This window comes from Tachysurus vachellii, chromosome 8 (assembly GCF_030014155.1).
Source record: "Tachysurus vachellii isolate PV-2020 chromosome 8, HZAU_Pvac_v1, whole genome shotgun sequence".
Taxonomy (NCBI): domain Eukaryota; kingdom Metazoa; phylum Chordata; class Actinopteri; order Siluriformes; family Bagridae; genus Tachysurus; species Tachysurus vachellii.
In genome coordinates this window covers 14,839,717-14,865,715 of record NC_083467.1, presented here as the reverse complement: position 1 = coordinate 14,865,715, position 25,999 = coordinate 14,839,717, and the positions used below count along the sequence as shown (strand labels likewise).

Genomic DNA, 25,999 nt, shown 5'->3' with positions numbered 1-25,999 from the left:
GTCATCGATCATTTTCCTATCACAACACGACTTCACAGTTGTTTTATTGCTTACATGTTTTTTTTTACACATTTATTAGAATATTCTATTTGAAATGAACATGATCCTGTGTCTCCTGTGTAAACAAATGGAGGGTATAATTTGAGGGTTAAAAAAGAGAAAAACACCACCACCACCATCAGTTTCTCACACACAGATTTTTAAAACTCATCACTGTCACCCATTCACAAACATCTATGCTAATTTTACCTAATTTACAGTCACACACCCAAACTTTATTTCTGACAATTTATTGTACATGTCAAAGTCCAAACAGACATTAGACCCTCATGCCCACACTCCAGTCACTGCTGTCCTCTTAGACATGGTCTCAGTTTAATTGCTCATATTTTCCCTTCAGCTCATGTCAGATTCAGCTTAGAGCAGACATGACATAATCTGTTTGAGTCATGAGGAAGCTGGTGTGGATGTTACTGTCACTACAGTGCAAATTAAAATCCAAGCATTCAGACATCGGCCATCTTATTATAACAGTAACTGAGTGGCCTAAAGGGAACTGATGCACTATTTAGAGTACAAAACATTAAAGGATAATTTTACATATAAGAAATTATCCTTTATTTTGTTGCCTCCAATTCCACTGAGAGGCATGTGTAAGAGGAACGGAGAGATCATCACAAAACTCTTAAGCTGTGTTAACTTACAGTTTGAATCAAGACCACCAGCTTTAAGTGGAATCATGATTCATTCTTCATTTTTTCTGCACAACACAAAATTATAATTGGAAAAATGTGCAAATTTGAGACATCTAGAGAGTGTGGTATTTTAATTTTTTGCCATTTTATAAACCCATACAATGTGCAAAACTAAATGTAAGACAGTTATTACTCTGTTAGTACCAAACATGGTTAAAATACAGGATGCTTGTCTATACAGTTATACTATTTAAGGCATCAACATGTCATTTCTCTGCAAAATGTAATGCACAAGGCATCCTCAACGAAGAGGAATTGTGGTTAGAGCTGCAGAATTGGCAATTTCTCTCAAGTAGTCCATTCAATTCAAAGTCCATCTCTCTTTTAATAAAAGATCCATGTACGTCTTCTATCAGAGAAAACTAATGAGCAAAAGCAGTCCATCTTGCTTTACAGCTGTAGTTCAGTTATTAGATCTCATGAAAAGGATCACAAAATAGAGGAGCAGACTCTAATGGCACTTTGTTGTTATAAAGTCTTTTATAAAGGGGCAATCTCTGTTGCCCATCACATAAACTGTAAACTGTCAACCGGACCGGTCCTGCCGTGTCCCCACCGCAAACAGCAGGCCAGAGATCAGTGAATTCCTCCATTATATGACTTGCTGTACATCTGGAATGCCGTCTCCACTGAGTGAGTGGATATTGGGTGTTTGTAGAGGGGATTTGAGGCCTGGGGGGAAGAGAGGAACAGACAGATAGAATGAGATGGAAGAGAAACTAGGTCACACGGGTTCATTGAAATGCACAAGGAGCAGAGCAACTAGAGGCTTTGAAACACAGCCTTGAAATAATCACCATTATTTGTCTCTCCCAACTCCAAAAAATTCAGTCAGAGCATAGTGTTTTTGTCTGGTTCACACTTTTGCGCATATATATATATATATATATATATATATATATATATATATATATATATATATATATATATATATATATATATATATACACACATATGAATGAATGAATGAATGAACATATTCAGCTCTATATTAAGAAATATCAACGTGTCAATTTCTGATCTTGTTTTAATTTATACCTGTAGAATAAAGTGATGTAACTGCATATAAACAACAAAATAATCACAGTGTTTCCCCCTTTGACGTCAACTGGAAGAAAGTTTCCCCCACTCCTTAATGCAGACTTCTTTCAGCTGTGTGATGTTTGAGGGGTGTCTTGCGTGTGCAGTCTGTTTCAAATCACCACACAGGATTCTCGAAAGGATTTAGATCTGGGCTTTGACTTTGATTTTTTACTTTTTAGTAAGTCCTTGGTGGATTTACTGGTATGTTTTTAGTCAAGGTCCTGTTCTCCTTCAGCTTCAATTTTTTGACAGATGTTCTTCAAGCACCTTCTGATACAATGTAGAATTCATAGTGGGTTCTATGATGATGAGCTGGCCAGGTCCTGCTGCAGCAAAGCGTCTCCAAACCATAACACTTCCACCTCCATGTTTCACAGTTGGTATGAGGTTCTGCTGTATTTGGTTTACGCCAAACATGCCCTCATTATGGTCTCCAAATAATTCTAATTTACACTCATCTGTCCAGAAGTATATCACATTATTCCAGAAGTCTTGTCCTTTGTCTCTGTGTTCTTTTGCCAACTGTAGTCTTGCCCTCTTGTTTTTCTTAGATAGCAAAGTTTTCTTCCTTGCACACATCCCATGATCGATAAAAAAGTTTTTCAGTCTGTTTCTGATTGTGAATTCATGCACTTTGACATCAATTGTAGCAAGAGATTTCTGTAGTTCCTGTGATGATATTTTAGAATTTGCTTGGATTTAAATGTTCTCAGCTTGTAAATGTTTTTCTGGACAGTGGAATGCCCTAATACCAAATTCTTCTGAGATCTTTTTATATCCCTTACCAGACTCATAAGCATTAAGAATCTTCTTCATGTAGGCCTCAGAAAGCTCTTTGGATCTCACCATGAGATATACTGTATATATATATATATATCAGAGAAATTAAGAGAGAAATTAAGGATAAAATAAATGGAGATAATAAATGTTTTTTTCCCTATACAATGTCTAACCTAATGTCATTCTATAGGGAGAAAGAGTAAGGTCTTTACCATCTCATAGCGTGCCCGCGATCGTGCGCTTTGGAAGCGAGCAAACTCGCGGCGGTCATGGATGGTGATGACTAACTTCCACATGGCCAACAGCACAATGCCCACCAGCAGGATACTGCCCACAACCGCAAGCAGCACAGTCATAGCATCAGGGGAAGCAGCACACACTGTGCACACACATACACACACACAGCAATAATTAATAAGTTAATTAGTAATTCACATATATTAGATATTTGATGAGAAATAAAACAGACTGAAGCATTAAGAAAGTTTTCATCCTGACCAGCCTTTATTGCTCTGGCTCAGAGCCGTGACAACAGTGGGAGAGTATGCAGTTAATTACAGTTATGTGGTTTACATAAGGTGGGGGCTGCACACTAACCTGGCTCATGCAGAGCAGTGAGGATTGACTGGCCACTGGTATGTTCAGAGTAGGTGAACTTCATCACACATTCATTCTCTGTCTTATACAAACACAGTACAGTGCCTGGGTCCTCTGTATCTGTGAAAGAGACAGAAAAAGGGGGTTGTCAGAGAGCGAGAGCAAGAGAGAGAGATAGAGAGAGAGAGAGATGGGGGTGTGATGGGAGGAGCGAGAGAAAGCTCCCCTTCTATAAAAAACAGCTGGCCAAACTGGCTGAGCCACAAAAACAAAGGAGGAAAAACATGCAGCTCGTCCAAACCTATTATATCAAAAGCCTTCCAGTGAAGTCCTTTCTGGACATCTGTGTGCATTCCATACTCAAAGCGCTGACACACTACAGCTAAACATTTTGGAACATTTCTGAAGCCTTAAGGGCTGAGAGTCACTATGTCATGTCCCCTCTTCACTGTGCTAATAATTTCTGGAATGTGCATATGGAGTCCATTAGTGAAGGGAAGTGTGAAACAGAACTAAAATGAAGCAGCAGCTCCATGATGCATGCTTGATGCAATTTAACAACACATTTGTACACTTGAATAAAATGCTTCCTGCAAATAAGCAGCTGTTGATTAGCGGTCTTAAAAAAAAGACGCGCTTCTTCACACACTAGCAATTAACAGGTGTCTAAATATTTAACACTGCAAATAGGTTCATTGTAAAAAATAATTTCCAGTCACTAAAATTGCATATTATATACTAGATATTTGACCTCTGCTTAGTAAAATTCAGCTATATCCTTTACTGTTTAGTGTGTAATTGCTTACTGCCAGATAATAACATAAGCAAAACCAGGACACTTCACACTATGTTTTGCAAAGCTGTAAAGCAAATGTAACCCAGTGGCACACTATGGGAGGGAGCTATGGACTAGAAATGCCTACTACATAGCTTCGTCAAAGTGACTGACCCAGCTGAGGGCCCTGAAAGAAAACCAATAATTATCAATCAGTGAATTGCAGTGTTGTAGTATAAATTGCTTCAAGTGAACCGTTTAAAATTGTGCATTAGAAACTGCTGCAAATGGCAAACTATTTTCATGAGACAGAAAAAATCTAATTAAAAGATAAAACCACGTTAGAGAAGGTCCTTTTTATAAGAGAACCTTTCTTCTTGTTCTAATTATAGTGTAACTGGGCTTTGATGAACACTGAGCTGAGTTCAGTACAGCTGTGCTTTCTGTATCACAGCTCTGACAGCAGGCTGGCTTTAATTCAAAGTGACGTGGTGAAGTGAGCACTGGATATTACATTAGTTTTAGCCAGGTCCCACACTGGGGTCTGACCTGAACACATCACCAGACATATAACTTCAAAGAATTATTATTCTGATAAACGAAGAAAAATGTTCAGTAAAGAATAGGGTTCACATATGATATGTAAATTATTTTACTGTTTCTACAAAGTTGGAAGCACAAAATTAGTCCAGAATGCATTAAGATTTCCTGTCAGGCCCAAACATATTCCAACATGACAATGCTCCGGTGCACAAAATGAGATTAATTAACATATTGTTTTCTAATGGTGGTGTGGAAGAACTTCATGCCAAGCATCAGTGCCCACAAATCCACACAGTCATCTCAGTAGATGGGATAATGCCCAGGGTTTGGTAATGTTCAATGGTCAAGTGTTTACATATTTAAATCCCATATAGCGCATCACAATATTTAGTTTAGCCAATCAAGTGCCAGCAAAACAGTAAGAAATAAAAAGAAAAAAAAGTATGTCTCAGATATCTCTAAATTGATGAGTAAATAAAAACTACTAATAAATAAAAATTACAATTTATAAAATGTAGTACAAATTTTTTACACTTTAAACCTCTGAAATCACAAAAAAATATAGTGATCTTTCACAATATCAATATTTATATAATTTTTTGTAAGAACTATATTGTATGTAGCCACTGTATATAGCTGCATTTAAAGAAGACAAGTGAGGTTTTGAATCAGTATATGTAAATATATATTTCACCAAAACTATCATGATCATGTTCTGTTAGTTTAACACAATGGTAGAAAAAACAGTGAGTCTGTATGAGGATGTCTGAAATCCAGCTATGGTGGTCAACTCACAATAAATAAACTTTGAACAAGTTATTGAACAGATAGCAAGTAGTGATTGTGCTGGAATGGAATCTTCTCCCTCGTTCACCCTTCCTCTTCCTCCCTTACTCTCTTCCTCCCTCCTCTACATGCTACTCCTGAGATACCATTGATCCTGACCTCTCCTGTTCTCCAGATCTGCCCTACTTCTGGTTGGAGTGTCATCATTATAAGCCACTTGCTGATACTGAGGACAGCTTCACATGACAGATACATGAAGATACAGGAGAGAACTGCAGCTGGTACCACTTAGAAACCATGAAGATTGATTTGCACTGCAATTGCCACAATCAAGACAAAGCCTCCATCAGTGAAAAGTTAAATATAGACTTCATCTTATAATTAGAATGAAAATTGATACAAACAGCTTTGACATGATGGCTGCAATGAACATGCAATTGCCATATGAACAGTTTTTCACTGAAGTCTCCATCAGTGAACAGCTGATTACTTCAACAAAATAGACTTCATGTTAAAACCTAAATGAATTTCGTTCTTACATAATTATACTTTTTGACCTGAAAGTACACAGTTACAGAAGAGAAATTATTTTTATAATCTGTGGTCACCAAGATGAGGAAAGTTCCCATTTGAGTCTATTTTCTCTTAGGGGTTGTCCCTAATATAGTCCCAGGGTTTTTCCTTGCCACCATTACCATTTGGCTTGCTCATTACTGCTACATTTAAAATGTACACTTTATATCTTGAATGAATATATTTCTGCAAATATATAAATGTAAATATTTCTACTTTGTGACAATATTTTTCTATTAAGGAAAAGTCTGTAGTATAGAAATAAAGGTATTTGTAAAGTTATTTAGTAGAAAATGTAAACCACTTCAAAGGTAGTTTCACACAGATAAGAGCTTTGAAATATAATCCGAGTTAATCAGGGTTCACCAGCATTCTCAGAATCAGATATCCTGTGCAGGGTAGTCATTTGAGGTAATAATTAAACTTCCTTAAACACCATTATTACAGTATGTAAAAACCACACAGAGTCCTGAAACAACTCTTTCTTCCATGCGTGTATATATATAAACTCACCGAGAGTCTCTGTGACAATGATCTTATCCTTGCACATGCGCTGGCAGGTGTGGTTGTCTGCAAATTTCCCTGTGTTGAAGAGGGTGCACTCGATACAGTCTCTGCAGAAAAAAATGTAACTATTATCCATTATCAATATGAGGAGTATGATTTTAAAACCAGTCAATAAAAAAAACAGTCTAGGCCGTCTATCTATGCATGCATTAGTAGATATTGAAGATAGGTTCAAAGGATCACAGAAGAACATAGAAGGTCCAGTGAAGGAAAAAGCACCAAGGAACAAAGGTCATCTAAGGAATGGTAACTGTGGACACATTGCTCTTGGCAAGATATGGTAATCAAGAGGAGATAAAGCACCTTTCAGTTAGGTTTAAAAATCATTCTTAGCATAAAATAGTGGCGACTACTGAGTGGCTCCAGTAAAGGATATTAAAGAATGGACATACATTTTCAGCTATACTTTAGAATTATTGGTACCTCTGAAAACACTGAGCAAAAAATACTGTATATAATAAAAAATGACAAAACAAATAAAAAATGTTTTCATTTCCTCAACTTAAAAATATATACAATAGAAGTTTCTCTTAAAAACATCTTTGAAATAATGTTTGATGCCCCTTGAACACTTAAAATATACAGGTGTGAGAGAAAGTTTGGGAACCGTTTTTACGATGGTTATTCATAAAAGTGATCCGATCTTCCTTTATGCCACAATTACAGACAAACACTTTGACAAAACTTTTAAAGGTTTTTATTGAGCAGATGAATCACTCAAGGCCGCAGGCTGGATAAAATAAGTGAATCCTTTATTTATCTTTGAAGATTCTCCTTGTGCAGCAAAATACTCCACCAAACATTTCCTGTACCTGTTTATAATACTGACACAATAAAGAGGAGGAATTATGGACCATTCCTCCCATCAAATATTTTTTGGGTTTGTCTTGACTGAACAGTTTGCTTCAGGTCAAGCATCAGAAATAGGTTAAGGGCAGGACTATGATTTGACAATTCCATATTCCAAATATGAATGTTCCTATTTTTTGGTTCTGTAGGTGACTTATTTGTGTGCTTTTGGTCATTTGTCTTGTAGTATCACTTTATATACTGGAAGCATTGAAACACAGGACATGTTGCAATTTGTGTTATCTTTTGAGCAACAGTGGTTTCCTATGTTGTGTCCTTCCATTAACACCATTCCTGTTCTGTGCTTTTCTGATATGAAGACATGAACAAAGACTCATACTTAGAGTACTCAGGCACAGTTTTCTGCAAGACTTCTGCTGTTGCTCTTTGATTATTGTTCACCTCTCTAAGGATTTTCCATCGTTTCCTTCGTGTGAACTCCGCAGGACAAGGACCCAGGTCTTTAGAAATGTGTCTGTGGCTTTTTTGCATAACAAAAATTCATCTCTATAACATGTCTTGTAAGGGCCGATGACAGTTAGAGGGATCAAGAATGGTTTACATTAATCAACTGTTCTCCAATTAGCTTTTGGTGAGGTTGAAAGCACAGGGGATCACATACTTTTTACATCCTGTAAACTGTTATTCAATTTGCTTCATAAAGACCTGAAACCTACTACTGTATGTGGGTTTTCAGATTACTCAAATTGTGGTTGTTAATATTTCTGACACAGATGAAGATCAGACCGCCTTTTATAATAAGCAATGCAAAACCTTGATCATTTCAAAGAGCTAGCAAACCTTTCCTTGCAAATGCACAAACAAATGGTCATCCTTCAAAAATGCTGTACGAAAATTCTGTTCTTGCTGTAGACTATGAGGTAACACACATGTAATGGCCCGTAGTCATTTTAACACCAAACAGATGGTTGTTATACAGCACGAGTCAGGCAATGGAGATAAAATTCTGTTTAGTACAGAATCAAAATATAATATAGCTGCAAGCAGCGATGACGGGCCCTCGCACGTTTGTTTATCGCTATATGGTGCCTCCCAGAAAACAATTCACGGTGGGTGGGCAAGTGCATCAAGTTGGTAAATATCAGTGGAATATTTTATGTTGTTACTGACCCATTTGGGGACTGTAGGTAAATGAAACCCCACATTTTAGACAAACGGGGGCGCTAATGAGCCACTTAAGAGACACACCTTTGTCTGACCTTTTTGTCCACACTTAACAGCCGACAAATGTGATGTATGTGTCAAATTTCAAGTTAATCTAAGCACGCCAAAAGCCTTAAATATGCCTGAAATAAAAGTAAACTTTGACACGATGCCATGGCAACAGTGTTTGAGATATCAAAAATCCGTTCACAATTTCGCATCTGCAATATCTCTGCGTCATGGTGGCCAAGTCTGGTCTCAATTGCATGAATCCCCTAGGAGGAGTATTTAAAAGTTTACTGCAAGCAGCTGTCAAAAAATCCACCTTTGTGACTGACACACTTCCTGGGACCTGTTGGTGGCGCTATACCCGGGACTCACAATAAGCACATCGATGCGATCGGAATCCTTGGCCGAACATACACACTGCGTGTCATCACAATAAGACACTTTTTGCCTTAGATAGAAGACACTGCATGTTTCTCTGAATTTGCCATAACTTTGTCACCTCGCCATGGCAGCACCGTTCGAGATATCAAAAATCCCTTCGCAATTTAGCAAGTGCAATGTCTCGGCATCATGTTCACCACGTTTGATGTCAATCGCATGAATTCCCTAGGAGGAGTATTTAAAAGTTCACCGCATGCACTTATAAAACAATCCAAAATGGCCGACTTCCTGTTGGGTGGAGCTCATAGTTTAGAGCGCGAAAGTTGTTCGGGTCGATGAGATCTATATGCGTACCAACTCTCGTACATCTCGTACATTTGTCGCCTCGCCATGGCAGCACCGTTCGAGATATCAAAAATCCCTTCGCAATTTAGCAAGTGCAATGTCTCGGCATCATGTTCACCACTTTTGGTGTCAATCGCATGAATGTCCTAGGAGGAGTATTTAAAAGTTCACCACATGCAACTGTTGTGACTGACACACTTCCTGGTGCCTGTTGGTGGCGCTATGTCCGAGATTCACAATAGGCACATCGATGCGATCGGAATCCTTGCCCGAACGTACACACCGCGTTTCATCCCAATAAGACATTTTTTGCTTTAGATATTAGACACTTCCCGTTTCTCTGAATTCGCCATAACTTTGTCACCTCGCCATGGCAGCACCGTTCGAGATATCAAAAATCCCTTCGCAATTTAGCAAGTGCAATGTCTCGGCATCATGTTCACCACGTTTGATGTCAATCGCATGAATTCCCTAGGAGGAGTATTTAAAAGTTCACCGCATGCACTTATAAAACAATCCAAAATGGCCGACTTCCTGTTGGGTGGAGCTCATAGTTTAGAGCGCGAAAGTTGTTCGGGTCGATGAGATCTATATGCGTACCAACTCTCGTACATGTGCGTACATAATTGCCCGATCTGTGCACCAATGTTTGTTTTTGCATTACAGGGGGCGCTACAGAGCCCCCCTGCCACGCCCGTATTCCAGCTTTTGCCCAAACCTAGTGTCGCACGACTCTGACGTGTGTGCCAAATTTCAAGAGTTTTCGAGTATGTTAAGGGACCCCAATTGGCGAATGTGTGGGGAAAAAAATAAAATAAAAAATATAGCTGCAAGCAGCGATGACGGGCCTTCGCACGTTTGTTCATCGCTATACGGTGCCTTCCAGAAAACAATGCACGGTGGGCAAGTGCATCAAGTGGGTAAATATCAGTGGACTATTTTATGTTGTTACTGACCCATTTGGGGACTGTAGGTAAATGAAACCCCACATTTTAGACAAACGGGGGCGCTAGTGAGCCACTTAAGAGACACACCTTTGTCTGACCTTTTTGTCCACACTTAACAGCCGACAAATGTGATGTATGTGTCAAATTTCAAGTTAATCTAAGCACGCCAAAAGACTTAAATATGCCTGAAAAAGAAAGTAAAGTTTGACACGTTACCATGAGAACAGTGTTTGAGATATCAAAAATCCGTTCGCAATTTCGCATCTGCAATATCTCTGCACCATGTTGGCCAAGTCTGGTCTCAATTGCATGAATCCCCTAGGAGGAGTATTTAAAAGTTTACTGCATGAAGCTGACAAAAAATCCACCTTTGTGACTGACACACTTCCTGGGGCCTGTTGGTGGCGCTATACCTGGGACTCACAATAAGCACATAGATGCGATCGGAATCCTTGGCCGAACATACACACCGCGTGTCATCACAATAAGACATTTTTTGCTTTAGATATTAGACACTTTCTGTTTCTCTGAATTCGCCATAATTTTGTCGCCTCGCCATGGCAGCACCGTTCGAGATATCGAAACTCACTTCGCAATTTAGCAAGTGCAATGTCTCGGCATCATGTTCACCACTTTTGGTGTCAATCGCATGAATCCTCTAGGAGGAGTATTTAAAAGTTCATTGCATGCAACTGTGAAAAAATCCACCTTTGTGACTGACACACTTCCTGGGGCCTGTTGGTGGCGCTATACCCGGGACTCACAATAAGCACATCGATGCGATCGGAATCCTTGGCCGAACATACACACCGCGTGTCATCACAATAAGACATTTTTTGCTTTAGATATTAGACACTTTCTGTTTCTCTGAATTCGCCATAACTTTGTCGCCTCGCCATGGCAGCACCGTTCGAGATATCAAAAATCCCTTCGCAATTTAGCAAGTGCAATGTCTTGGCATCATGTTCACCACTTTTGGTGTCAATCGCATGAATTCCCTAGGAGGAGTATTTAAAAGTTCACCACATGCAACTGTTGTGACTGACACACTTCCTGGCGCCTGTTGGTGGCGCTATGTCCGAGATTCACAATAAGCACATCGATGCGATCGGAATCCTTGGCCGAACATACACACCGCGTGTCATCACAATAAGACATTTTTTGCTTTAGATATTAGACACTTTCTGTTTCTCTGAATTCGCCATAACTTTGTCGCCTCGCCATGGCAGCACCGTTCGAGATATCAAAAATCCCTTCGCAATTTAGCAAGTGCAATGTCTTGGCATCATGTTCACAACGTTTGATGTCAATCGCATGAATTCCCTAGGAGGAGTATTTAAAAGTTCACCGCATGCACTTATAAAACAATCCAAAATGGCCGACTTCCTGTTGGGCGGAGCTCATAGTTTAGAGCGCGAAAGTTGTTCGGGTCGATGAGATCTATATGCGTACCAACTCTCGTACATGTGCGTACATAATTGCCCGATCTGTGCACCAATGTTTGTTTTTGCATTACAGGGGGCGCTACAGAGCCCCCCTGCCACGCCCGTATTCCAACCTTTGTCCAATCCTAGTGTCGCGCGACTCTGACGTGTGTGCCAAATTTCAAGAGTTTTCGAGCATGTTAAGGGACCCCAATTGGCCAATGTGTGGGGAAAAAAAAAAATAAAAAAAAAAATAAATAAAAAAATAAAAAAATAAAAAAATAATACTCCCGAGGAAAAACAATAGGGCTTCGCACCATTCGGTGCTCAGGCCCTAAATATAGCTGCAAGCAGCGATGACGGGCCTTCGCACATTTGTTCATCGCTATACGGTGCCTTCCAGAAAACAATGCACGGTGGGCAAGTGCATCAAGTGGGTAAATATCAGTGGACTATTTTATGTTGTTACTGACCCATTTGGGGACTGTAGGTAAATGAAACCCCACATTCTGACCTTTTTGTCCACACTTAACAGCCGACAAATGTGATGTATTTGTCAAATTTCAAGTTAATCTAAGCACACCAAAAGCCTTAAATATGCCTGAAAAAGAAAGTAAAGTTTGACGCTTTGCCATGTGAACAGCGTTCAAGATAGCAAAAATCCCTACGCAATTTATCATCTACAACGTCTAAGCATCATGTTGACCACTTTTGGTGTCAATCGCATGAATCCTCTAGGAGGAGTATTTAAAAGTCCATTGCATGCAACTGTGAAAAAATCCACCTTTGTGACTGACACACTTCCTGGTGCCTGTTGGTGGCGCTATGTCCGAGATTCACAATAGGCACATCGATGCGATCGGAATCCTTGGCCGAACATACACACCACGTGTCATCCCAATAAGACATTTTTTGCTTTAGATATTAGACATTTCCTGTTTCTCTGAATTCGCCATAACTTAGTCGCCTCGCCATGGCAGCACCGTTCGAGATATCAAAAATCCCTTCGCAATTTAGCAAGTGCAATGTCTCCGCATCGCACATTTGTTCATCGCTATACGGTGCCTTCCAGAAAACAATGCACGGTGGGCAAGTGCATCAAGTGGGTAAATATCAGTGGACTATTTTATGTTGTTACTGACCCATTTGGGGACTGTAGGTAAATGAAACCCCACATTATAGAGAAATGGGGGCGCTAGTGAGCCACTTAAGAGACACACCTTTGTCTGACCTTTTTGTCCACACTTAACAGCCGACAAATGTGATGTATGTGTCAAATTTCAAGTTAATACAAGCACGCCAAAAGCCTTAAATATGCCTGAAATAAAAGTAAACTTTGACACGATGCCATGGCAACAGTGTTTGAGATATCAAAAATCCGTTCGCAATTTCGCATCTGCAATATCTCTGCGTCATGGTGGCCAAGTCTGGTCTCAATCGCATGAATCCTCTAGGAGGAGTATTTAAAAGTTCATTGCATGCAACTGTGAAAAAATCCACCTTTGTGACTGACACACTTCCTGGGGCCTGTTGGTGGCGCTATACCCGGGACTCACAATAAGCACATCGATGCGATCGGAATCCTTGGCCGAACATACACACCGCGTGTCATCACAATAAGACATTTTTTGCTTTAGATATTAGACACTTTCTGTTTCTCTGAATTCGCCATAACTTTGTCGCCTCGCCATGGCAGCACCGTTCGAGATATCAAAAATCCCTTCGCAATTTAGCAAGTGCAATGTCTTGGCATCATGTTCACCACTTTTGGTGTCAATCGCATGAATTCCCTAGGAGGAGTATTTAAAAGTTCACCACATGCAACTGTTGTGACTGACACACTTCCTGGCGCCTGTTGGTGGCGCTATGTCCGAGATTCACAATAAGCACATCGATGCGATCGGAATCCTTGGCCGAACATACACACCGCGTGTCATCCCAATAAGACATTTTTTGCTTTAGATATTAGACACTTCCTGTTTCTCTGAATTCGCCATAACTTTGTCGCCTCGCCATGGCAGCACCGTTCGAGATATCAAAAATCCCTTCGCAATTTAGCAAGTGCAATGTCTTGGCATCATGTTCACAACGTTTGATGTCAATCGCATGAATTCCCTAGGAGGAGTATTTAAAAGTTCACCGCATGCACTTATAAAACAATCCAAAATGGCCGACTTCCTGTTGGGTGGAGCTCATAGTTTAGAGCGCGAAAGTTGTTCGGGTCGATGAGATCTATATGCGTACCAACTCTCGTACATGTGCGTACATAATTGCCCGATCTGTGCACCAATGTTTGTTTTTGCATTACAGGGGGCGCTACAGAGCCCCCCTGCCACGCCCGTATTCCAACCTTTGTCCAATCCTAGTGTCGCGCGACTCTGACGTGTGTGCCAAATTTCAAGAGTTTTCGAGCATGTTAAGGGACCCCAATTGGCCAATGTGTGGGGGAAAAAAAAAAAAATAATAATAATACTCCCGAGCAAAAACAATAGGGCTTCGCACCATTCGGTGCTCGGGCCCTAATAATACTCCCGAGCAAAAACAATAGGGCTTCGCACCATTCGGTGCTCGGGCCCTAAAAATTCTAGAACATGGAGAAATGCAGGGCTCGAGGAAACAAACACAGTGCAAATTCACAGTGAGGTTAATTTGAGGAAGGCATTGAATAGAAATGTTATGCATGTTGGGATATCTAATATTATTCATTTGTACATCACTGGACACCAGCTCTATGGCGTACCTCTTTGCAGCACAGGCATCACCACAAGTGGGGCATTTCTCACACAAGTCCCCAAATGCCCCTGGCTCGGTGCACTGGCAGCGGCCACATACACAGCTGCCCCGTCCGCTACACATCCTGCCATCTTCTGAGAAACATCCAGTTGTTTCTATTGAGCAGTTACAGTTGTCTCCAATGTAGCCAGCATGGCACTTACACTCCCCACAGTGACAATCACCATGACCTTGAGAGAGAGAGAGAGAGAGAGAGAGAGAGAGAGAAAGCACAAAGATAAGTATAGGGACACAAACAATTAACAACACTCAAAACTAGTGATGCCTTGTTAGATGAGGCAGGGAAAGGATTCCAAGACAGTTGGCAGGTAGTAAAAAACAACACAAAACAACTTTCTAACATTAAACAATAGTGTTGGTATTCAGGGTTATAACCCCTTCAGATCCCTGCTTTTGCACAAACAAAGGCTTTTACTGTATATATTTTTCATTTTATACTAGCCATGAACCAAATCCACTTGAGCAACATTCATGCAAGTCAGAAATGTTTTGTGGAAGAGAAACCACCGCTACATTCCTGATCAGCACATAACAACTGGAGCAATTACACACAGTTCCTCTTACAGGAAAGCCTTGTGTGTCCACAACAAAAGCCTAAGTGTGCAGTCTGTAATGTGCATGCAGTAGAATTGAACAACATATTGATGTGTGATTGTGAAAGATGTTTGCAGTCTTCCTGACAAATCAGCAGAAATTAGAGTAGAAGTAATCATTTTCTACACATTATTTAGACCTGGAACCTAAACCAAAGGTCCAGTGGTACAGAAGGACATGGAAAAACAAAACAAAACAAAACAAACAAAAAAAAAAACACAACACATGAAATTAAAACTGAAGGTCTTTCCATGTTGATCAAATAACAGTCTCAGTTTCTGGTAGCTCAGTACAGCTGTGATAGAACACTAACATGGTGATATGTACTATTTCACCAACTGTTTAATACCTCTGTCTGTTTAAGAACCACCCTTGTAAATAACACAAATTCATGTAAATAACTTTTTATCCTAAATATAATAAATTCAGGTGCATATTCAAATAAGCTAACATAAAAAAAACTGCTTTATCAAACAAAGAGTGCAATGGAAAGCACTGGACTTGTCATCATGTAACTGCCATTGCATTAAATAATGGGAAGTGAATGTATGTATGACAGCAGTACAAAAGGTTTTTGTAGGATGTAACATCATCTGTTGACCTCTCTGCGCTCTGAATGGCAACGATAACATTACATAACACGTCAGCTCATCATGAATAGCAAGAGACGCGTTTGTAGTTTTTAGAAAGACATATGCTTTGGACAAAATTGATGTAAAGCACAAAAAAAAAAGAACAACTCCCATGGCTCAGTTTCTTATGACATACAATATATGTTACAACGCTTAATCCATTTCCAATCCATCAAACAATTAAATAAAAGGCAAGACAATTAGTGCCACACTTTGTTCTCATTAGATTTTCTTTAGTTTCTTTAAAAACAATACAACGAAAAAGCATCAGATATTCAGCTGTTTCAGGTTAGTTTCAGGCTGATTTATGTGTGTAAAGTTTCATAGTGAAGATGGAGTGCAAATTACCGAAGGTTTGCGTTTACAAGGGACGCACATGAAGACCTGAACCATCACTTACTAGGTGTAACATAACACAAACCAAACACTTCTTTTTAAGGTAATCATTCAATACCACAATAATGTTGGTCTAAACAGTCTAACTCAAAAGTAGAAACATATTTACTCTAAAAAAAAGTTGTAAAGAGTTGAAATGACTAAAACCCTTCATACTTAACACTCATACTGATTAGGAGAGTACTTAAATTTTGGAAAAAAGTATATACTTGAACCAAAAAGTCATCCTAAAAGCTGTGGAGTTGTTTATGGCAGAGTGTGCAGAGTAAAGGCAAAATGAGGCGTTATTTGACACGAGTCAGTTGGTGAATGCTGTAAGTGTCAGAATATCTCACAGTGGAAAAATACACATTTTTTCCTTAAAATAAAGCTTTTCCTTAAAACTTTCCCTGAAAGTTATTTTTGAAATCTGGAAGCCCCAGACTGTTTCCAGATATTTCCTGTATGCCAGTTGAGAAGGCACTTGTTCTATTTTCACATACATCTGCTTTCTGAAAGTGAGCTACTCTCACGGCTATTATAAAACCCTTTTTGAAATTTTTGGTATAACAAGCTTTAAAATAGACAGTAAAAAGATGAACTAACTAGTTAACTAGTTAGTTCAACCAATTAGAGTTAATACAGAAGGTAATAGCTTGTGAAATACTATTAAATCTTTAAAAAAGGTGTTGATGACTAAGCTCCACTTCTAGTGATTAACTGTCTGACCGCTTACATCCTTCCTGTTAGAGTGACCTGCTGGCCTCTGACAGCGAGCGAGATAAACTGCAGTCTGTGGATCTGACAGGAGGAGAGACCACAACATAAAGATAATCACAAAGACTTGCAGCGACTCTAAAAAGTCTGCTCTATATTTTACTGTAACTCAAGCCTTAATGACAAAGCGATCTAAAGGCTACAGTTACAGAGTACAAGTAATGATGTTTATTTGGTTCCTACCAAAATCTGGCAGAATGTAGCAGTGGACTCGCTTGCCCTTTGCTTTTATAATAACATGGACAAAATGACATACTTCCAGGTTTGTGGTTAACATAAGGCAAAAACAACACAATTTCACTGAGTATTGACATCCTATTTGTGTGTGATTTTACCATGTACGTAAAATTGCTGCTAAAAATAAGCAACAGTTTTATTACACACACAAATGAAATGTACTTAATGGTAGAGTGCTTATTTTTTATTTTAGCTACAAATGGAGAAGGAATTAGTTAGATTCATCGGTGAAAATGCACTGTATAATATTTTTTCTTGTATGGGTGCTCTGACAGTATTCTCACAGTCAAGAAATACAGGGGAAGGAGAGATAGGACCACATCAGGTGATTATGAGGTTCTGATCCTTCGGGCTCATGCGTTAGGCCAAATCATAGCTATGCCATTATTCTGTATTAGCGCATGAATATTATTATTATTTTTTTTTTTAAATACAACAGTTCTATTTTAGAAAATATTGACATATTGATACAAATGTTCTGTTAATTTTTGCTCTTCTAGTAAAAACAGAACCTGAAAAGGCTTTTAAGCTTATCAGCAACTGTTGATCTCTACTTTAATTCTACATTTTTCATAAATAGGTCATGTTTTTAACCTACTAGGTTTACATGTGTAGCTTTAATATTTCTTGTGCCAGTTGTATACCATCATAAAAGCTTTAGTTGTGTTGTATGATTTATTTCTATACCAGTGTTATTGTGTAGAGGTGCAAATTGTATGCACAGTAGGGGGCTCACACTCCTCCCATTTCTCACATTGAAACCCAACAGTGTTCTGACTAATCTTATAATAGACTTATATTTAATAATAAAATCATATTTATACTATTTGTATATTTTTTGTGTCTGAGATTGACACAAAATGACAAAATGACAGAATGACAGTCTAATGTAAGAAAGGGTAAAATTAAAATTACCTTACAATTATAAAATTATTATTATAACAGTAAAATAGTGTCATGGAACATATAGCTCAGTGTCCAACCCCTTTATATATGTCAGAGTATTAGATAAAAAAGCAGGACAAATACAAATCATATTTATTGTATTATAAGACCCAAGTAAGGAGATTTATATACAGTAAAGACAACTTAGACAATAGTGTAATAGGAGTGGGGTCATGTTTTTTCCACAGACAGGCTGCTTATGCTGAGAAGACATGTTTTGAGTATGCATGTATGGGAACATGCTGGGTTTATTTTTTTATATTGCTCCTTGGGAAGACACATGGAAAAAGAAACTGTCATTAAATTTTTATTCTTGCTCTCAGCAATATTAAAAAAAAGCAACCTTTAATTTATATATAATAAAATATAGTAATAAAACCCAGACATATTCAATATATCTTCTAAATGAAACCACAGAACAGTGTTCTAATTATCTAGTCCTGTTTGCAAAAGCATCAGCAATATAAAATAAAAAAAACTCACGTTTATATGCGAAATGTATCGTCTCTTCACATCTGTTAGCCAGAGCAGCTCTGCTAATTAATGTGGCCTAAAAATAAGCCTGTAGCACGTGGAAAATTTGGGAAGAAAAAAAAAGAAGGGAAACCAGGAGCAACAGTTCATCTTGGTTGATGTTTCCGTAGGTGTTGATTTATTTTATATAAGAAAAGCACTGGCTATCATTTAAATCACAGGTTTATATCAATGCACTTATCGGATGTCATCATTTCTAAGACTGGGAGCTTGTACTGTAGCTGCTCACTTAAAACCTTCTGATTTTTAATAAAGAAAAATGTATAACTAATGATGCAATATTTTATGTAACATTTATGGAAGAAGTCTTGTGTGTCAATTCGTTAACCGTTCGCTAATTTTCTGCAAGAAAATAAAGACTTTTTTTTATGGAGACTCCATATGATTAAATGTAGCTATGAACATGCTGGTGTTAAAATAGTGATGAAAAAATCAGTATGAACAGCAAACAACAACAACAAATAAAAAAACAGCTGCCATTTAAAATTTTCCCAGTAGCAGGCTAATTCAGATGTTTGAATTTCCCTAAAGGTCTCCGTCTCGTGTTGTGTTTACACAGCTGGGCTAAAGTGCTGGAAGCTTAAAACGTACTCGGTTACGAACGTAACCTCGGTTCCCTGAGATACGGAACGAGTACTGCGTATGGGGAAAAGCTCCTTTTTTCCTCAATACTGAAGCCTTTTTTCAATAACGCAGTGCAACTGCACTGCCATTGGTTTAATCTGTAAACTTTTTTAAAACCAATGACGGCGCTGCGTAGCTGCGCGAGCCTGTGGCGATGCAGCGCGCCAAAGCCCGCTAAAAAGGGGCGGGGCGTATAGCTATATAAGCAGGCAAATCGCCAGAGGAAATCAGGTCATACGACTGAAGCGACGACACTGAAGCCGCAGCATCGTGGCACGGCATATAACGCAGTACTCGTTCCGTATCTCAGGGAACCGAGGTTACGTTCGTAACCGAGTACGTTCCCTTTCGATACTCCACTCATACTGCGTATGGGGAACGAATTCAACCGCGCCGTGCCACGGTAGGGAACGATAAGACTTATCTTGAGCACCCTGGGGCCCAGAGGATAAGTGAGAGGGCCGGAGCCGTCGAACCCTTGACGCAACACTGCTAAGAGGGAGCAAGCTCCCCGGAGGTGGTATGATGACGGAGTCTGAAGAGGCCGTCGTATCAAACCGAAAGAACCCGAGCGTGCAAGGTCGGGATGTCCAGGTTATAGAATCTGACAAAAGTGGACGGCGAGGACCAACTGGCCGCCTCACAGATGTCCTTGATAGAGACACCACCAGACCAGGCCCATGAAGAGGCCATCCCTCTAGTGGAGTGGGCTCTTACTCCTATGGGGCACTCAAGACCCATAGAAGAGTAACATAGAGCAATAGCGTCGACTATCCAACGCGAGAGGCGTTGCTTTGAGACCGAAGACCCCTTGGTGCGGCCACCAAAGCAGACAAAAAGCTGGTCAGATTGCCTGAACGGCTGTGACCGCTCAGTGTATACCCTCAAAGCCCTCACTGGGCAGAGTAAATTCAGCTCTTGCTCACCTGACAACAGAGGCAGAGCCGAGAGAGAAACTACCTGCGCTCTAAATGGCGTTGAGAGAACTTTAGGTACGTAGCCGTGCCTGGGTTTTAAAATGACCTTTGAGTCATTGGGCCCAAACTCAAGGCATGCAGGGCTCACCGAGAGGGCCTGCAAATCGCCAACACGCTTGACTGATGCTAGAGCAAGTAGCAGAGCGGTTTTGAGCGTTAGGGGCCGAAGGCCAGCTGACCGCAGCGGTTCAAAGGGAGGCCCTTTGAGCGCTTCAAGGACCGTGTGAAGGTCCCAAGTGGGAGCGGTGAGAGGACGTGGGGGCTTCAACCGCCTAGCACCTCTCAGGAAACGTACGACGAGGCCGTTTCGACCCACTGATTGGCCAGCAATAGGAGCATGAAATGCTGCGATGGCTGCTACGTACACCTTGAGCGTGGAAGGGGTGAGACCCTTGTCCAGACGCTCTTGGAGGAATGACAGTATCGGAGATACGTCACACTCAACAGGGTCTTCGTTCCGTGCGGAGCACCAGTCAACGAAGACTGACCATTTCTGGGCGTAGAGGCGTCTCGTAGACGGGGCCCTCGCTTGAGCAATGGTATGTAGCACGTCCTTGGGGAGGCTCAGAGGCTCCCATCGAGGGACCATACGTGCAGAGCCCAGAGTTCTGGCTGCGGGTGCCAGATTGTCCTGTTCGCCTGAGAGAGGAGGTCTCGCCTCAGGGGGATCGGCCATGGGGCTTTCATGGAAAGCCTGAATAGCTCCGAGGACCAAACTTGGCTCCTCCAGAGTGGGGCCACCAGGAGGACTCTGTGCCTGTCTTCCCTGACTCGTCTGATGACCTGAGGGACCAGAGCGATCGGGGGAAAAGCGTAAAGAAGGAGGCTGGGCCAGTCGTGGGCCAGCGCATCTGTGTCCTTTGAAAAATAAGTTGGGCAATGAGAGTTGCTTTCTGAGGCGAAGAGGTCGACCTCTGCCTTCCCGAAAATCTCCCAGATTTTGAGAACCGTCTGGGGATGGAGCATCCACTCGTCCGAGGGGACGTTGCTCCGCGAAAGCATGTCTGCTCCCAGATTCGACTTGCCAGGTATGTGTGTCGCCTTGAGCGATTGCAACCTGGGTAATGCCCATTCCAAGAGGCGCTTTGCCAGCATGTAGAGGCGGCTGGACGAAATGCCACCTTGGTGATTTATGTAGGACACCACTGTCATGCTGTCCGACTGGACTAAGACGTGGCGCCCTTCCAGGATCGCCTGAAACGATCGAAGGGCTCGTTCTACTGCCAGCATCTCGAGGCAGTTGATATGGAGATGGCTGTCCTCGTGCGACCACGAGCCGAAGGCTGGTCTGCCCTCGCACAGAGCGCCCCAACCCAGGTTGGACGCATCTGTTGAGACCACCGTCCTTCTGGAAACCGCCTGTAGGGGTACTCCACGGCTGAACCAAACAGGGTTCATCCAAGGCTCCAGGGCTGCTAGACAGGCCTGGTTGACTCTGACGCGAAAGCGGCCGTGCCGCCAAGCGTGAGGTGGGACCCGGAGTTTCAGCCAGTATTGCAGGGGCCGCATTCGTAGGAGGCCAAGCTGTAAAACTGGGGAGGCGGAAGCCATCAGCCCTAGCATCCTCTGAAAGAACTTCAGAGGGAAACAGGCCTTGTTCCTGACAGAGGCCGCGAGCTGCTGAAGTACCAGAGCGCGTTCTGGTGATATGACCGCCCTCATGCGGACTGAGTCGAAAACCACTCCCAGGAACATAATACGTTGGCTGGGGAGCAGTGAGCTCTTGGCAAAATTGACCCTGAGTCCTAGGCACTCTAAGTGGCTCAGGAGCACAGATCTGTGGTGGTCTAGCTCGGTTCGCGACTGGGCTAGAATGAGCCAGTCGTCGAGATAGTTCAGAATGCGGATTCCCATCTGTCTCAGAGGGGAAAGTGCCGCGTTCATGCACTTCGTGAAAGTGCGTGGAGCTAGAGACAGCCCAAAGGGAAGGACTGCATATTGGTAAGCCACACCCTCGAACGCGAATCTCAAGAATCGTCTGTGATGTGGGGCTATCTGGATGTGAAAGTAAGCGTCTTTCAGATCCAGCGAGAAGAACCAGTCCTCGGGGCAAATCTGCGTGAGGATCTGCTTCAGTGTCAACATCCTGAACTTCCGTTTCATGAGGGAGAGGTTCAGGAGTCTGAGGTCTAAGATGGGTCTGAGACCAGCATCTTTCTTGGGGACAAGGAAATAACGGCTGTAGAACCCCGACCCGCTTTCTGAGGGAGGAACCATCTCTATGGCTCCCTTCCTCAACAGCGTCAGCACTTCGGTGCGGAGGACCTGGGCGTCGTCCGGCTTTACCAAAGTGGGAATCACCCCGCGAAAACGTGGGGGTCTCCGGGCGAACTGCAGTGAGTAGCCGCATTTTATTATTCCCAACACCCACTTGGACACTCCGGGGATGGCCTGCCAGGCCTCGGCCCGCGTGACAAGGGGCTGGATAATGTCGGGTGGCAGGCCACTGATTAGGGGCCTGAACACTGACAAGTGTGGAAGAGGAAAATTGCTCTCTTTTAGAAAATGTGAAATCTTTATTGTGTTTGTCATAACAGTGCTTTGCGTGGACGCAACAACGGTGGGCCCAGGTCGCATAGCCGGCAGGCGAGAGAGCTTCTGGGGTGGTCCAGCCGTGGCGGGACTTTGCTCTTTCCTCTTCCTTCCCAAACGATCAGGAGGATTTAGAGGGCGTCGGGTCCAGCACAATCCTCTGCCGGGGGCCCTGACGTCCAGGCGGTTTAGCACGCTTGGTGGGGCGAGCTGGGTGCTGCTCCTTAGGGGGCGCCACCTGGGGGGCAGAAGGGACAGGTTTGCTCTGGCGCTGAGTCGGCGCAGTCCTGGGGCGACTCGGGGCGGAGGTGGAGCGCTTGGGCAGGAAGTGCCGCATAGCCTGGGACGACTTCTGTGCTGCGGTGAAGCGCTCCGTAAACCCTTCTACAGCCGGCCCGAAGAGACCGGATGGAGAGACTGGGGCATCTAGAAAGGCCACTTTGTCGCTCTCCTTAATCTCAGTGAGATTAAGCCAGAGGTGGCGCTCCAGCACAACCAGGTTGGCCATGGATCGTCCAATGGCTTGGGCCGTGGTTTTTGTGGCGCGCAGGGCCAGATCTGTGGCGCTGCGGAGGTCGCAAAAAGCAGGTTCACTAGGGCTCGACTCATCCAGGGAACGGAGAAGCTTTGCCTGGAACACCTGTAGAATGGCCATGGTGTGTAGTGCTGAAGCAGCTTGGCCCGCAGAAGTGTACGCTCTGCCAGCCATGGCAGATGTCATCCTGCAGGGCTTTGAAGGAAGGGCTCTCTTGCTTTTCCACCCCACAGCCGCGGGGGGGCAGAGATGAGCAGCCACGGCCTCATCCAGGGGCGGCAATTGCTCATAGCCCTTCTCCTGAGAGCCGTCTACTGCGCCGAGAGCTGCAGAGGAAGTGCGTAGGCGGGCCGAGTAGGGGGCGCGCCACGACTTTGTGAGCTCATCGTGCACCTCAGGGAAGAACGGGGCAGAACGCTGGCGGGGGGCCTGGCGGCTTCCCGGCAGGAACCACTCGTCCAGCCTGCTGCGCGTCGGCTCCTCAGGGGGGGCCCACTCCAGATGGAGATCTTCGACGGCTCTGGAGAGGATGCGGAGAAGCTCGGCATCCATCCCAGCTTTGGCGTCGATGGGCTCTCGCGACGGCAAGTGGGCGGGGTTAGAATCACCGGCCCAGTCTTCCGTTTCAGAAGCCGCGAGTGACATGGAGTCATCAAGCGGCTCGTCCTCCGATCCGCCAAATGAGACGAGGTCACTCACTTCAGCTGAGGGACGCTGCTCTGGGCGTGAGAAGAGGACGGGGGACGGCTCTCTCGTTGGGGAGGGTGAGGCACGCGGGCGCCGAGCCGGCGTGAGCTCACCCAAACCCGGGCGCTGAGCCCCTCTACCCCGCTGTCGCTTCCTGGCCGGCTCGCGGGAGGAAAAGGACGGGGGGGCGTGAGGGGCGGGGTCACTTTCATTAAAGAAAGCGATCCGAGAGCGCAGAGAGGCGAGACTCATGCTCTCACAGAAGCAGCATGAGGACTCAGTGAGTGCAGTTTCAGCGTGGGATTTACCCAGGCAGGAAACGCACTCATCATGGCCGTCATTCTCATGCAGAGGGACTCTGCATATGCCACAGTTGTGACGCGGCATGGCCGCCGCCGTTAAAACGGCGTTTTTTGTAGGAATGCTCTTTTAGAGCGGTGAAAACCGCTGGAAAGCTCTTTTTTGTGATCGCCGGATGGCGGCAGGAGATCGCTGAGAAGCGGCTGCAAGCAGGAAGCCGGCAACCCGAGAACGGCGCACGAAACGGCTGTCTATAGAGCGCCGGCGCTGCAAGCGGTCGGCGGTCTCAGCTGGTCCGCTGCGGTGCCTATTCAACGGCGAAAAATCCAGCGAAGGCGTTCAGAAGAAATTCAGCGAAGTGAAGTCGTCGCTGAAGGAGTAAGATCTGATTTCCTCTGGCGATTTGCCTGCTTATATAGCTATACGCCCCGCCCCTTTTTAGCGGGCTTTGGCGCGCTGCATCGCCACAGGCTCGCGCAGCTACGCAGCGCCGTCATTGGTTTTAAAAAAGTTTACAGATTAAACCAATGGCAGTGCAGTTGCACTGCGTTATTGAAAAAAGGCTTCAGTATTGAGGAAAAAAGGAGCTTTTCCCCATACGCAGTATGAGTGGAGTATCGAAAGGGAACACAAAATACAAAGCTCTGAACCAATGTTTTAAATAATCTGTAAGAGAATCAGGAAATCTGAAGTATTTTTGCGTCAACTTTTTTCTTATTGTTTTATATTTAATAGATTAAACATTAAAAAGCATGTTTCTGAACTACAAGCAAGAATGCAAAAGACAAATACGATTAGTGGTTTCAAGCCAACTCCAGCATGCTTCCTTTGTGTAGACACAGAGAAGGAATCTTGTTTTGAGTACTAAAATAAACCAAACTTTAAAAACAAAACAGATCCTGGGTTAATAAAAGTAACAACATTTCAACCACTAATCCTAATCTTAACATGGAAACTCATGCTGGATGTGTGGCAAACGTGTGCACAAACACGTATTCAGAAAATTCATACACCCAGACAGACAGACAGACAGACAGACAGACAGACAGAAAGACAGAAAGACAGATGCCCTCTTCAATTCTACCAAATAATCTGAAAAGTTGAAAGCAAAGGCATACTATTTCTGTTGTTAGAAATTACAGAATGATTGTGGCATTACACTGTAAATCAGCAACAGATGTCTGACGATGTATTACAATTTCCAAAAGGCACATGAAAATTTTGTTTTTGCAGAATTACTGCAAAGAGACATGCCAACACATGCATGCACGCCCAAGTGTACAATTTAACCCTTCTAATAACAGGAGACAGAGACACTGCTGGAATACAAAACCTGACACTGTCATGAACAGTGAACAACTGACATACACAGTTCTAGCTTCAGTTAAGTTCAACACTTATATATACACTTAGAACAGATATTTGGATTTAATCATGCCAAAACTGATTAAAAATATCTTAAATATATATATATATATATATATATATATATATATATATATATATATATATATATATATATATATTAAAAATATCTAAACTCCTAGCTTCAATGCCCCAAAGCCTTGAAGTAGTGGTGAAATATGATACATGCATCCATATTTGCATAGTGCTTCAAATATTCTGATAAATATCAGCAAATTCTGGAAGCAAATTTGACACAGAAACTGAAACTGCAAGAGGTATGGCTCTATAACAGGACACTGATCCAAAATACACCATCAGATACTTCATGAAATGCAATCTGAGGCTTTTGAAAGAACCTTCACAGTTTCCTGACTTTCATTGAATGTCATTGAAAATATGGAGGCAGATCTTAAACATGATGAGCATTCATAAATCTCTCAAAACTAGTTGCGTTCAATCGGAGTAATATATT

At 42.5% G+C, this 25,999-nt stretch overlaps 1 protein-coding gene across 1 annotated transcript in view; it reads right to left on the bottom strand.

The window, feature by feature from the left end:
- Positions 1-274: 274 nt before the first annotated feature.
- Positions 275-25,999, bottom strand: part of itgb5 (integrin, beta 5) — a 41,680-nt gene continuing 15,955 nt past the window's right edge. Inside the window, exons 11-15 of the mRNA XM_060876458.1 lie at positions 14,319-14,541; positions 6,406-6,506; positions 3,216-3,335; positions 2,831-2,997; positions 275-1,427 (exon numbers count right to left, since the gene is read on the bottom strand). Coding sequence (XP_060732441.1) covers positions 1,332-1,427; positions 2,831-2,997; positions 3,216-3,335; positions 6,406-6,506; positions 14,319-14,541 — 707 coding nt within the window. The 3' untranslated portion in view covers positions 275-1,331. The remainder of the gene's footprint in view (positions 1,428-2,830; positions 2,998-3,215; positions 3,336-6,405; positions 6,507-14,318; positions 14,542-25,999) is intronic.